This window comes from Ananas comosus, linkage group 12, assembly GCF_001540865.1.
Source record: "Ananas comosus cultivar F153 linkage group 12, ASM154086v1, whole genome shotgun sequence".
NCBI classification, from domain to species: domain Eukaryota; kingdom Viridiplantae; phylum Streptophyta; class Magnoliopsida; order Poales; family Bromeliaceae; genus Ananas; species Ananas comosus.
Window position 1 is genome coordinate 1,840,702 of NC_033632.1, and position 15,117 is coordinate 1,855,818.

A 15,117-nucleotide genomic window follows, 5' to 3' on the forward strand; every position below is an offset into this window, starting at 1 on the left:
TATATATATATTGTCGTGAAGGAATGATAATGATTAAGATTTTAGATTTTAAAATTAAGAAAATATATATGCTATGTTCTTCCTAAATTTAACCTGTGAAATTAATGAGGTTAGTTTTGGACTTGGAAGTTTATAAGAGATAGGGTGTAATGATATTTCATAAAATGAGTTAATTTCTAAAATGTGACTGCGGATTCTAAAAAGATTTCAACTTGGATAAAAATAATGATAATATCCTACATTTATATTCTACAATATGCTAGAATATAAATTATAATAATTTTCTATACACACAAGTACATGACTTCTCTCTAAATTAATAATTTGCAAACAGTTATAGCTGCAGCGAACTGAACAACTCCTGTAACTCTCATTTTCCCCTATTCACAAGGAAAATGCAATAACCGAAATAGTACCTAATATGTAAAGTATTCGAAAGGGACCTCAAAATTTAAGCTGCAATTTAAATCAATGAAATCAAGGGGTTGTTATCAATTCTCCTAAACAAGAAAAGTAAGGCTTTTATTTTCTTTCAGATCAAACATTTTAAGCTGCAGCATCGAGTTCATTCTCGCGACACATCACATTGCTCTTGTTCATGCACTGTAGCTGTTACCTCATGTCGTGATCGCCCACCGCCCGTTTGGGACCGGACGGTGATTTGGACTTGCATATCTCAATCGTAAACAGTGTGATCGAAACCGCATTTGAAATACATGCACTTTAAAGAGAACAGTTCTAGGTGTGAAACAACCGTTATATTCTAAAAGCTTAAGCTGTTAAAGAATGGTGTTTAAATATTATATTTAACACTCCCCCTTATGTCTGGGCTCGAGACTTTTTAGTCGACTCATGACGTGGGCTTGAATTAAATGGGAGAAAATTAATATGTTAGGAGTCTGGCATGATTCGAATTCAGGACCTCCTGCTCTGATACCATGTGAAATAATTAAAGAACGGTGTTTAAACATTATATTTAACAGTAGGGGACCATTGCAAAAACACATGTTGAAGAACTGATACACATGCATGAAAATGTACATACCTTAATAAGGGGGTTATGTGCAAAAATTTAAAAAAAATTACATTAATTCCTTCAATTTTAGGCGACTCTTAAATAGACCCCCTCAAACTATATTTTATTGGATTGATTCTTTCTTAATTACTTTTGATTTCTCAAAACTAATGTAATCAATATTTGTTCCATCTAAAAACTAGTAAAATTCAAAATTTAACGTGACCATCAGTAAGTTCAATTGAATTTCTGATATATTTGATGCAAATAGCTTAAATAAGAAGTTTAATTAAAATTTGAAGTGGCTATATTTGAATAGACTATAATTGAGAAGGTCTAAACACCTATTTTTGACCCTGGCGTTGACCGGTTAACTTTTGACTCATATAATTTTGGGTCAGAAGTGGGCCGACCGCGGGTTTAACAAACATGGTTTTGGATCCAAAAGTGCTTTTGACTTTTTAAGCTTTCGGCTTGATCGAAACGCAATATTTATGCGTAACTAAAAAGCATTTTTCACTTTAGTAGATGTATTTATTTATTTTGCTAACTCTATCACATAAAATTTGACACGTATGTAAGTTGTAAGGAACTTAAGTGTGGTCAACCCAGGTGATGGACCCATGATGCAAATCAACTCATGAATTTGGGTTAGGTGGCTCATCCCGTGTCGCATTGCCTTTTTTTTTTTTTATCGATTTGGAACAAAAAAATTAAAATAAAATTAACTAGTTTGGCAGTAATAATTATCATTAAAATTATACCGACCCTTTCGCTAAGGGTTTAATCCAAATTCTATGAAAAATAAGCGAAATGGTTAGCTTCCTACGTTTCCTCTAAAAAAAAAAAAAGTAATATAGAAATTTTTGCTTTAATTTTTGTGTTCATTCTATTATTATTACTTTCGTGTTCTTTTTGTTATTATAGATAGCACTATTATCATCAAAACTTGCCGTTCGATAAAATTCAACTTGTCGAATTAATGTTAGTGCTAATCAATAATTCTTAAAAATTGAGATATTAGAAAGATACAATAAATTCACTTAAAGTGTATATAGACAACATATAGATGTCTCAATTTAGTCTCGGCCGAACTCAACCTTCCATCATTACCTTTGACTTTAATATCACTTGTCGGATCGTTAGCACTAACCATTAATATTAAAAGCTTGAGCTGTTAAAAAGATATAATCAATTCACTTAAAACGAATAGACACGGCGTCCACAAGTTCGACTATGACTCGGTCTAACCAGCCTCCTGTCACTTCGAATATGATTCGATCCAACTTGACCTCCCCTCATTTCGAGTGTAACTCGGTCCAATCTAGTCTCTTGTCACAGAGTAGAATGCTTGTTTTTTTTAGCCAACAAAAATCTAACCCGACCTCCCACTATTTCAAATATGATTCGGCCCAACCTGGCCTTCCATCATAGGTAGGATGCCGGCCCTCTTAAGCCAGTAAAACTTCGGCAGCACTTGCACAAATTTGTAGCATGCAGAAATTGAATTAGTAACCCTTCGCTTTGATATCAAATGAAAGACCTAATGGTAATTAAGAGGAGGGGTGAATTGGTTGGCATTTAATTCTTCAAAGGAGTTCTCTAGTATCCACGCGAGTAGAATTGTTTAGAATATCTGGGGATCATTTCTTATTAAATCAACTTTCCGGATTGCAATAATAACGTTTTGCGACTTACACGAATAAAGCAGCTTAGAGAAGCACCGTTACCAATTTGATAATGAATTAATTCTCTGGAGAAATTTCTAGTTGGATGCGTTATTGGATTCCGAAAGCCATTTTGGCTGTTGCTGCGAACGAAAGATCATTTGATTTTTTCAAGTAGGAAAGCTAATTGTCACGAAGTTGGAAACAGAGAGCAGGAAAGAACAATAGATCGATGATCACTATTCTTTTTTTCTTTTTTTTTTTGAGATATAGATAGCACGCTACCCGCTTTGTTTATTTTATTTAGAAATAAAATTAACTAGAAATGTGAATCAATTAGGATTCGAACTTGGGTGTCAGGTACCAACCACCAAGCCCTTTGCCACTTGTTCTAGGGATAGTCGGTGATGTTCACTATTCTAAACTGCATAAAAGGTATTGAGATGCTTAATTCACTAAATTCGTATTTTGTGCCCAAACAAGATGCATAGGAAATAAAAAGATTGTTCCTATTTAACTTGGGTGGTTGGATAGGAACATTTTATTTTGCATGAACGCTCAACAAGGGAATTGATGCTTGTTGCGAGCCCTAAAGTAATCCATATATTCTATCCTAAGTTCCTAGCAGTACTTGTAGTTGGACCGACCGTATTTAGTGCAGTTGTTCAAAGCTTTTTGGATAATTGTGAAAAAATTATATTACATCTGATGAGAAAATATAAAGAAAAAATATTTTGTTTGTTTCTATACGTAATATCGTATTTTACATGCTACATACAATGAGAAAGATTTGGGCTTGTTGATGGTAAAAGAAGAATGGTTTAAAGATCTAAAAATCCTTCGTGAATCTCATGGGAGGAATAAAAGTATAAAACCAGCTCCGCTGTCTCAAATGAAAGCTCAAATTAGTAGTAGAATAAATTTGGAACAACTTGTGTGGATGATCACCCACAATGATCTCGCAATTTTAGTGTAAATTATTATTCCATTTGCCCATATATTCGTTCCAAAATATCTTAGTTAATAGGGGTTTAGAATTTAATGCTTACGTCGAGTTCGGATATTAGCAGCCTTTTGACCATTACATTGTATTCGTTATCTTATGAATACAATGTTAATGCTGGTCTTTCTATTTTACCATTTACAATTTATTCTCGCATCTTTTATTAAAGAATAATATTACCTGGACATTCTTTACAGCAGTGTAAATCTTACATCATTAAGTCAAATAATTGATTAAAAAAATTTTAATTTAGTAGGAAAAAAATAAATTGACAAGGCGTGAGATTTACACCTACTTTATAAATATATGGGTAGCATTCTCTTTATTAAATACTTTGTCTTATTATTTTTTAGCTTTTGTACGAACAAAAAACAGTTTTTTTTTAATCTTTAACTTTGCCCATAAATCTCTTATTCCAAGACCTTTTAAATTCGTATATTATCTAAAAAGTTAGGACTCAAATTCTTATTCTGAAAGATACTAAGCGTATGTTTGATTTATTATTAAAATAAAAATAAAAATAAAATTGAATTATATTAGAATAAAAAATAAAATGACAAAATTATTCACAAATATTTTTTTTTATTATTAGAATGAAAATGAGAATGAAAAATTGACTTCTAGAATTTTGAGAAAAAAATTTAATTAAGAGAAAAAAAAAAGTGATAAAGAAAAAAGAGGAGAAGGTGTTTGTGAGAGAGTATCTTGAGCGATTTATTTTGGAATGAACCAAATTAGAATTCAAAACGAAATTAGGCTATAAATGAATTGAACTATTTTTATTCCAGAATGAGATGAGGATCGAAATTCGATTCATATAAAATAAAAAATAACTATTGAAATTCATGAATCTTATTTCAATTTCCCAAGTCTAACATTGATGAACTAAATAAGTGCTAACTAAGTTCCAAACTAAACCTATAGATAGCTTTCCAAATAGCAATTGTTATACTAAGTAGCGAAGCACAATATGTACGAAAACTTGCTACTGACACCAAGATGTTTAATTAAAAAAGACTAAATTACAGAAAATTTTTCCGTCAATACCTACTTTTCATTTTTTTCCATATCATTCGAAAATCTACATTTTACTTCTTTAAAATTAAGAAATGTTCACTTCGGTATCCGTCATCAGTATTTCATTAAGATTCTATTTATATTATATTATTATATAATTGTTTATATCTAAAATATTTTTGAAACACTCGTCTACTTCCTCCTTCCTCATCGACATTGTTGGCCGCGCTGCCTCGCCGCCTCGCCCTACTCGGCCACTTTGCCCTCGCCCTCGTGCACTCCTCTGTTCGTGCCCATACACACACCGTTGCCCTCCTCCTCTGCCTCACCCTCTCCCTCACCCTCGCCTACCTCTTCGCCCATACTCACCCTGATCTCTCACTACAATCGCCAAAATGGAGGGGTGGCGAGGGTGCTAGAGGAGCGGGGGATTAGATGAAGGAAACAGAATCGAAGCTAAGTCGAGAGAGGTACGAAGGACGAAGGAGGAAAGGTTGCGAATGAGCAGGATTAAGAAGGAAAATGAAGAAAATGAGAGATAGTTTGGTCATTTTATTATCAGAGTTAACACTGTATTTTGGAAAATATTTTTTAATTTTTAAGAGAACAAAATGTAGATTTTTAAATAACAGAAAAAAAAAGAAGAAAAGATAGATAATGATTGAAAATTTTATATAATTTAGCCTTAAAAAAGAATAATAATATCATGGATGAGGTTGTAACTTGAAATATTTAGCACAGTAGGATGATTATCCACACATTTAAACCCTTATCCGCAGTCACAGTGTTAACCTCCAAATCGCGCGTGTATCGATCGTCCTCAGCACCGTCGCCTTCGCCGGAGCTTTCCTCGTCCAAAAATGGCGGCCGTGTCCCTCTCCCTCTCCTCCTCCGCCACCTCCGCCGCCGCGTTTCCTTACCAACACCACCACCGCATCCCTCCTCCGCGCGCCGCCGCGCTCGGCCGCCTCCCTCCTCCCCTCCTCCCCCGCCCCGCTCGCTCCATGCTCCTCGCACGCGCCAAGTTCGAGAAGTTCGACGGCGCCGATCCCCCATCCTCCCCCTCCGCCCCCGAAGAAGAGGAAGACCCCGCCGCCCCTCCGGATCCCGCGAAAGACGCGGATGAGGACGATAGGTTCCCCTAATGTTAAACCCAAATCTTTCGATGGATATCACATTTGTTCCCTATTGGGGTGTGTTCGTGTGTAGTGACGCGTTGATTAGATGTAGTTGTTGTTGTTGTTGTTGCTGTTGTTGTTGTTGTTCTACAGCTGCTTGCCTTCGGATTTGGAGGGTGCGATTCGACAATCTGGTGAAGCGAGCGCCATGTTCATAGCTTCAGGGGGGATGAGAGCCATTGTATGTTCACTAGTCATTTATGATGCGTTTTTTTTTGTTTTTTCCCTTGAATTGTTGCTATTTTCGATTTATTCTGATTCTTAGGGCTTCTTGGTGAAATTCGAGATGTTATATCATAGGGTAATTGTTAAGATTTGTCGATATAATTCATAGACACTTTTTTTTTAAAAAAAAATTATTTATAAGTTTCTTTCTTACATGCTTATTTTACATTGAAAATATTGGCTAATGCCATGCTTTAGAAATTTGACTATTTCCCCCTTAATTTTTTGCTATTCAGTGGCCATACAATACCTAACAGATATGTCTTTTTTTCTCTTTTTTTCTTTTTAAATGATTCTAGGTTGAGCTTTTGATTCCTCAGTTACAATTCCTAAACACTGAAGGAGCACAAGCTGAGGTGTGGGAATTATCAAGGATATTTTTGGAGACACTTATTGAAGAATCTGGATTCCTGGTATTGTAAAGAGCTTCTTTATCAACCATTCTTTGTTTTTCTCCCCCACTCTTTTAATCTTTGCTGTTATATAGGATTTGGCCCAGCCAGTATTCACATACATATTCCTAATATCGAGCAAATCAAAATTGTTTTCTGGATATTGCTCCCTTTTTTTTCATCTGTTTGTTTCTTTTCTATTTTTCAAATATCGGTGCTTTTTGTATGCATTATCAAAATGTATACACTATACAATCTTATGGTACGGTCTCAAACATCTATTGTATAGTTGAAAGAAGACAACTGAAACACATTTGTTCACTTTCAATTCACTCACTAAAATTTTCCTGGTTAGCTCCTTCATAGAGAGTAAAAGCCATTTTTCCTGATTCTGGAGTAGCCGCTCTTCTGAAGTATCAATGGAAAGATGTAAAGTTTGGGTGCTCCAGGTACCTATTGATTCTTTTCCAGTAAAGTAATCAGTTCTAGTTATATCATTTGTGAAAATTCAAGCATCTTTCTTAATAGGGATAAGTGCACTGGGCACCCCCTGAACAATCGTGCATTTGCAGATACCTATGCGACATTAAAAACTTTCTTTAAAAAAAGAACAATCTGTCTGCCCTGCTGTTTACCTACTGTTCATTTCCGTAGGTTTTTTTTTTAATCAAATTTGGTCATATGACTCAAATGGCACAAATGTCCTTAAAATAATCTTGGCATTGGAAAGAAGATAGGTAAGCTGAACTTTTTAATGGTCACATGAACCAGTGGCCATTGCATGCTAATGAATGTCATATACATTATCAGAATTAAGGGACAGCATGGCTGGTTGAAACAGGTAGATTGTTTGAGTAGTTATTTTCATTAAGCTCTTAAAGTTTGGGTGGTTATCTGCTGAAAAATGATGGTAACAAGGGCTCTAATGCTTTTATTCATATTTAAGCTTTACCAACTTGTAACTGTAGGAGAATACATTTGATTCTTCTGTTGTTGATACTCTTTTTCTTTTGATAATATATTCATTGTATTTTAGTACTGCATTTTTTGTTTGAAAGAAAATAAAGACAATCCATATCTAATTTATTCGCGCAGTTAAATTTCTTCTTTTAATTGTTAGGGCATAAATTTGAGGGGTTTTTTTGTGAATTTATTTTGCAGCTTAAGTGATCGAAACCCTGTGGATGATGAAGATGAAGTTGTTGTTATGATAATTCCGGATTATCAAATGTTGGAATATGTTGAGCGAATCGCAAATCGACTTTCTGATGACCCAGTATATTACTTGTTTCGTCACTAATTAAATAAATTCATCAACACAACGCTATAAAGTTATCATACATTTCACTGCCAATTCATAATTTTCATATACGGCCTTCAAATGTAAAAATTTTACACGTATTCACTGATAAAACTGCCTCTATAAACTGCTTTCTTTGGACACGTCCTAATAAAACTTCCTCATTCTTATGTTATTAGCCAAGACCGCTTGTCATGTGGAACCCGCGCCTCGTCAGTGGAGATGTTGGAGTCGGCTTCAATGTGCGAAAGTTGCGTAGATACTTTTTAAGGTATCTCTTATCCTAATTTACCTTTCACAAACATGTCATTCTTAGTTCTTTTGTTTTTCTGCTGGTAGTTTTAGATATCTTTCGTGCAGTGCTTTTGTGCTAAGAATGTTATGTAATACGTGCAGCACTTTTACAACTGTATACTCGATGAGACCATTGCCATCTGGGGCAATTTTTAGATGCTATCCTGGGTGAGCCGTATTTTTTTTCTCCCAGATCATCATTAAAGTCTATAATTATTTTGACTACCAGATGAATACAAGATATCGAGCTTGTTTCTCTTTTCAGAGTGTGGAAAGTATTCTATGATGATGTGAATAGGCCGAATAGATATTTACTTGCTAAAGAACAACCTGACCGTCCTGACGCGACGGATGTTGAGGTAGTTCCAGATGTTAACTTCTTTTCTTCTTTAAATTTTTTTACTTGCGTCCTCTAGTTTGAAATAGGAATCTCTCTGTTTATTCCCTTTTTTCCACCAATGTGGATTTGCACTGATTTTGTCGGCCCAACCCAGTTTCACCTAGCTCATTATATCTGGGCCTAGCCCGGGCCTCACTTTTTGACCTCCGCAACATACTGGGCCCAGCCTAGACCGGCCAGTCGATGCCCCTCTTAGCTCTCTATTGTATCAGCCTTTTACTGCAAAACTGTCCCCAAGAGCTTGGTCTTGAAATCTGCGGCTTTAACCTTATTTACCATTCTTTACCATCTTTCATCTGCTGATTACTAATTTATATCCTAGAAACTGTCCAACTCGTGGAATCACTCATGTTGAATTTTCTTTGAATTTGTTTGCACATAGTATCTCTGATTTTCTCTCACATGGAAAATATGATTTATAGTGAAGACTTGAAAAAAAAAAAATTCTAATTTGCAGCGGATATTTGGGAAAGTCGCGGAGGAAAAGGACGGAAACTCTTCTTTGCTCGCCAAAGCCATGGGCATGTTCAATTCTGTGAACCGGTTTATGAAAGCCATCTCCAAGTAGAAAATACCCAAAGTAGTGATGCTTTTTCATTTATCATTTGTGTGTAATTTAAAAGCTTTTTTGGCATGGTTGTATGCGAGCGAGTGTATCGAATTCTCCCATTTTCATGTGTTATATAGTAAAGTAATAGTAATGACCTGTGGTTTGCTTTTCTGATGAGTAAGGTTATGGATCATAGAACTTTATTTTATTTTATTTTCATGTTTGTAGCTAGAACTCAAATGCACAAGAAGATTACTTATTTGATGGTGCTTGTACACTGCCATTTTAAGCTTGGAGTGGTTCTTGTTGTGGTCAATTTATCCAGATTGATTAATTTCTAATTAGGTGAAATGCAGCAGTTCAATGTATTTGTATAGATCGAAATATGAGATTAAATTGAAGTCTGATAGATGAATGGCGCACCGATGCAACAATTTCTACTCTAGCAGCAAACGCGAGCGACCACTAAAACAAATCAATTTCTAAAGTTTGAAATGTGGAATATCAAATTAAAAAGTTTGCGGACCACAATGAAATTTATCTGTTTCTTAGGACTAGCGGTGCAATTCACCCATTTCTCCTGCATTTTGTTTTCCATGTTTACTTGTCTCGCCATGAACGTAGGATCTTCTTCACGTCTCTTTTTAGTATATCTTTCGAACTTAACACTCTCTATACATTAATTTTCAAATCTCAAACATTTTCCAAAATTTTCACAGCGGGAAAAGTATAAGACTAAAAATCGTAAATAATTTGAATCTAAATCAGGGTTCTGCAGTGAAATTCTCCTTATTTCCCACTCCTCGAGCTGGGAAACCCTAGTGAATGCCGTAGAAATCCTAGCGAGCTCCCATTTTGAGCCCCCGCGCCCCCCTCACCCGCCGCGCCCATGTACTCCCCCAACCTCACGGCGGCGCCGCCTTCTCCGCCTCCGACGTACGACGTGATCGCCGCCGCGAGCGCCGATCGGAAGCTCGGGTCCGCCGTGATCGCCCTCGCGATCGTCTCCGTCGCCGCCGCCCCCGCGCTAGGGTTCGCCGCGCCCCTGTGCAGGTACGAGCTCTGATACAATGTGCTGTACGCCGCTTGATTCGAGTACCCGCTGTTGTTTCCCCACGACGCCCCTAAGGCGTTCGACCCTTTGCCCGAGAGAGCGAGCCCCAGGGGAGACGACACCCTAGCCGAATCGAAGGGCTGGGTGAGGTCGAGGGTGATCGTCGGGTAGCTCGGGTTGGAGGAGATCGTAGGGTTCGGGAGGTAGAAGTGCCTGGGGCTAGGGTAACCCGAGACGCCGTGGAGCGCCGCCGCGGCGGAGGCCGCGGCGGAGGAGGTGGCGGCGCCGTGCACGAGCATGGTGGCGGCGGCGGAGGTGGTTGAGGCCATGGCCGTGGCGGAGGCGGCGAGTGGGTGGTTGTGCGTCCCCTCGTAGGTCGTTATCAGTATCGACATGTCCTCGGCACACCTTTGCACCTAACAAAAGTAATCAAAAAATATTAATCAAACTAATTCAGAAAATTTAAAAGAACATTAATAAATCGGATGCAGCAACTACAATTGTTCAATATTTCAACTTTAAGTATATAAGATGAAATATAAGATATAGATCTAGAGCAGCAGTGCATGTATGAATACCTGCTTCCTAACCGGGCATGCCGGTGCAACCGTGCACCGGTAATACGCCCGCGGGCAAGGGTTTCCCTTGGAAATCTTTTGCCCATACTTTCTCCATTGGCATCCATCATTCATCTGCGTAATTCGAACACAGTTATTAGATATATATCATTTCATAGAAGCTCCTGACTATTTCATGTCCCTCAAAGATTCATTCATGGAGACAATCATATGCATGCATGCATGCATACATATTAGCTAGATTAAACTTTTTCTTTTTTGCTAACTTATGATATATGTCAAAAAAAAGAGAAAAATTCTATAGTAAATTAAACTTAAATCAGGTGAAGTAATTGAATGCATACCGTCGGGGTGTCGCATCTGGCCCTAACCGAAACCCGCGCCTTCTTGACCTGCAGCTGCTGCGAGACTTCATCGTCGTCGTTCCTAACATTATTCTTGTGTATTTTGCTTGGTGGCCATGGCTCACCAGCCTCTTGTTCCTTAGTATCCTCAAAGCTGTTTTCTGAGCTCAAGTTCAAAGTAGGCACTTCGTTTGTTCCGTTCCTAGACCCTTCGAATTTACGCTCTAGTGCAAGACTAAGGCCTCCACCATCGTGATCCTCTCCGCGCTTCTTGTTTGCGCTTAGCTTTTCCTCCCTCTCGTGCGTACTCGAGCTCGGCCCGAGTCTTAACGACACGAGTTCAGGTTCGTGGAAATCGTTTATGTCGGTTGGGCTTGCGACTGGGGTTTTCCCTCGCTCCTGCTGGATGAGATTGGAGAACTGCGACTGAAGTGATTTGTAGTCCTCGACGATACGGGCGAGGAGCATCTTAAGCCTTTCATTTTCTTCTCTCACTTCACCCATCTCCGCTTTTGTTGCTTCAAGCCTCTGCGCCTGCACACATGAACAAAACAAATTAGAAGGGGCCGGAAAAAACAAATAGAATACTGGGGAAATACACGGCAAGATATCAACTCCTGGAGTTATTTGATGAGAATAAATGAATTTTCCTTTTTCCCACAAATAAACCATGCATGTTCTAGTTTGAAGTGTAATGGACATGATATAGTGTGATTGCTAATGAAATAATTAATCATGAGATTTAAATTGCACCTCAAAAAATAAAAATAGTGCATGGTTACAATTTTTCATCTTCTTCTATATATATACATAAACTTTAGTATAGGCTATCCTTACTTTTAAAGAAAATAATAAAGTAGGCAATCCTTAATTAATTACCTGACTAATGGAGTCTTAATTTGGGATGTGAAAAAGATAGTTTTGTGGATGAATTCATGAGAGAGTTTTCACTTGGGATTGCAAAAGGGTTCTGTGAAATATTAAAACTAATAAGTCATAAACTCAAACCATCAAAAACGATGCTAGATAAAATAGGTCCTATATTTTCTGCACCATCTAGTGTTAATATATCTGAAAAAAGAGGGTCCATATCACCATATGTGATGTATAGAATTTTTTTTTCCAGGTAATTATTCCAATTTAATGAATGAATAGTTCCATGTTGGATATATAAATCTTCTTACTAAATGGTTCAACCAACCACACTCGACCTTCTCATCTCAAAAAAGAGAAATAATTCAAGTAGAAATTTAGATGAGATTCATTAATTTACTTATTATCCTCGACAATTTCCTTTCAATTTATCATATAACCTAGAACATATATAGTAATGCAAAATTTATCCGAGTGGTAAAAAAAGAAGAAGAAGCCTTAACATGCTTTTTTTATTTATTTTGGCCATACAAATTAATCCGGCCTCCGCTTAGACACCAAGAATAGCTAAGATCTATCAATATTACCTCATAAATTCTATACTTCAAATAAATAATATCTATTATTAGGAACAAAAGTGTGTTTTTTTAATACATCATACGAAAGATAGTGCAACTAATACAACTGCTTATTCAATTCGGTACTTCTCAATTCGCACCTGCATGCTAATGCTTGATTCTCTTTCTGTGAGAGAAGGCGATCTCGTAAAACCCCGTTCCGCTATGGGAGTTCTATTTCCCAGCTGCAGAAGCCATTTCTCATCCTAAGATTAAGTTCAAAAGAAAAAGGAAAAAAACTCATTCTAATAAGAGTTTGAAGAATATGCAATCAAAGAAGCAGAAATATATACTATTCAGAGGAATAAAGAGAAAAAAATGGATCAATTAAATAGATATATAAAACAACCAAATAATTTAGTACGTATATAATTAAGTAGCTAGATGGGATAAATTAAAAGCCAACATTTATACCTTTCCAATCTCTTCGTGAGCTTCAAAAATGAACTCCTCAGCTTTTCTCATCATCACCACCTCCATGGGAAACAAAACAAAATGAGCTCTCTCTTATTCCGATAACTTGTTTCTCACGTATGATTTTGATTTGGCTTACTTTGTCCTTGCTTTGCTTTGCTCTCCTTATTTATACAAAGCGAGACCTTACCTTTATGGCTTAGTTTAATATAAATAAATTCAAATCTCAGTGCTTATCTCTCTTTGTCGACAACCTCTCTTCTCCCTAAATTTCTCTTTAATATCTCTTTCTTCTTTTATTCTAACCACTCATCAAATTTGATGGATGGTTAGAAAGTTAGGAGCACAAGAGCCGCTGCGCTCCTGCTATATATATATATATATATATATAGTCCGGCTGGGGTACTATCGATAGCACCAAGGATTTGGTGCTATCGAGTTTTCCACCGTTAGATTTAACCCTCTGATTATTTTTACCCGTTAGATTATACTATTCAATCAATCACTCACTCAACCCTAGGAGTCTCACATCATCCTACCACCTATTTCTCAATCTAAGGGCTAAAAAATCAGTAGCACCAATAGCTTGGTGCTATTGATAGTATTCCAGCCTAGTTATATATATATATATATATATATATAAGGGTTACTATACTCTTATGAGTATAGATCTCCTTATACTTATAGATTTTTAACCGTTGATTGATGGTATGTATGGTTAAGATGATGGTGGTCCTCACTTAGAATAATATTGGTCCCCTAGGGTTGAGTGGGTAGTTGGTTGAATAGTATGATCTAACGGGTGAAAATGATCAATGGAATAAATTTAAGGACCGAAAATTTATAAGTATAAAAAAGCTCATACTCATAAAAGGATAATAACTGGACTCATATATATATATATATATATTACAGGTCTTCAACATGTGATACTTCTTGTTAAGCTCTTGGTTGTAAAATAACATTGCCTGGACCTGGTGCGCATCCAGCGAGCCTCCATCTTTTCTGATAGTTCAATTCTTAATTACCGCCCATTTTTTTACGTGTAATAATTTGATGGTAGGAATGAAAATATATATGAGATGGATGAAGGGCGGATAAACGAACAATACATGAATGTATATATGGACGTGTAAAGATTATCCTTACATTATTCCTTATTAGATCGATGAGTGCTAGATTAACAATCCACTAAATCAAAAAGTGATAGGTCAAAATCAACAATCCACTACCAATAATAATTCGTTGGGTTCAAACCACTAAACGAAATATTTAAGTCAAATTATTATTATTATGGTTCATAGTTTTTTATATTTTTAACCATAATTTTTTTTTTCATCCGGCATGAGATTATTGGGTTACATTTTTTTACATCTGTCATCTAATGGTGTGAGTGTGGTCTTGGTTCATCTGATCTTTGCCATGTATTTTAAGTTAGGACATTAATTAAGACTATTTTTCTTAGATCATGTTCAATCAGATTTGTAAAGGAATGCACTGGGTGCAACCAATATTATCTTCGGTTTGTACTGCATATATCTTCTCATACACTCTTGATTGGTCCTTACTCTAGGCGGTGGTCCTATATGTAAGGCTATTTTTTTTGACCCAGTTGGCACATCCTCACATGATGTTGGTTGGAGAAATGAAGTACTTTGTAGACTTCACAATGATTCACATTTATTAAATAATTCAATACACGCCATATATATATTTTGTATGTATATAGTTCCCCCATGTATTATTAATTACAATCATTTTTGCGAGTAAATCATTAATTTAAAGTGAGGCTATAGCTTATCGAGAAACTTTTCATCTTGTCTTATTCCATATATATATATATATATATATATATATATATATATATATATACTTATAACGTTCTTATGTATACCAAGTTTGAAACTAAAAACTCGCAACTTTATGTTATTTTTCCGGTTTCCTCCTAACTTTTTCGTTATGTTCTTTCACAATTGCGTAGGCCGATGAACTTCTTTAATTTTGTCATTTTTTTTCTTAGTTTGTGACTCGTTGAAAAATAACAAACAAGGTGTAGTATTGATTCATCGAACGTTATGTTTTATTCTCTCTCTAAAATTTTAATTATAATAAAATTTTGATTGCCTATATGTGTAGGTCCCAAATGCCAAACTTGGACTATGAGGAAGATCCAAGATCCAAGGTACCTTCCCCCCC

The 15,117-nt window shown here is 36.3% G+C and overlaps 2 protein-coding genes across 5 annotated transcripts; one reads left to right on the forward strand and one right to left on the reverse strand.

Moving 5' to 3' along the window:
- Positions 5,451 to 9,316, forward strand: LOC109718522. 3 transcript variants are annotated; one of them, XM_020244780.1, is made up of 9 exons: positions 5,453 to 5,837; positions 5,974 to 6,061; positions 6,405 to 6,518; positions 6,864 to 6,946; positions 7,659 to 7,773; positions 7,977 to 8,068; positions 8,194 to 8,259; positions 8,357 to 8,450; positions 8,949 to 9,316. In XM_020244780.1, the coding sequence occupies exons 1-9, from the start codon at positions 5,563 to 5,565 to the stop codon at positions 9,057 to 9,059; spliced, it is 1,038 nt and encodes a 345-aa protein (XP_020100369.1). In that variant the 5' UTR covers positions 5,453 to 5,562; the 3' UTR covers positions 9,060 to 9,316. The 3 variants fall into 3 exon arrangements, with proteins under 3 accessions (XP_020100370.1, XP_020100371.1, XP_020100369.1); XM_020244781.1 differs by lacking the exons at positions 8,194 to 8,259; positions 8,357 to 8,450 and having other exon boundaries at positions 5,451 to 5,837; XM_020244782.1 differs by lacking the exons at positions 6,864 to 6,946; positions 7,659 to 7,773 and having other exon boundaries at positions 5,452 to 5,837.
- LOC109718524 (probable WRKY transcription factor 72) lies at positions 9,554 to 13,145 on the reverse strand. Of its 2 annotated transcripts, none has more exons than XM_020244784.1 (5): positions 12,922 to 13,145; positions 12,609 to 12,713; positions 11,018 to 11,545; positions 10,674 to 10,787; positions 9,554 to 10,511 (listed from the first exon to the last, which is right to left on the reverse strand). In XM_020244784.1, the coding sequence occupies exons 1-5, from the start codon at positions 12,985 to 12,987 to the stop codon at positions 9,831 to 9,833; spliced, it is 1,494 nt and encodes a 497-aa protein (XP_020100373.1). In that variant the 5' UTR covers positions 12,988 to 13,145; the 3' UTR covers positions 9,554 to 9,830. The 2 variants fall into 2 exon arrangements, with proteins under 2 accessions (XP_020100373.1, XP_020100372.1); XM_020244783.1 differs by having other exon boundaries at positions 11,018 to 11,551.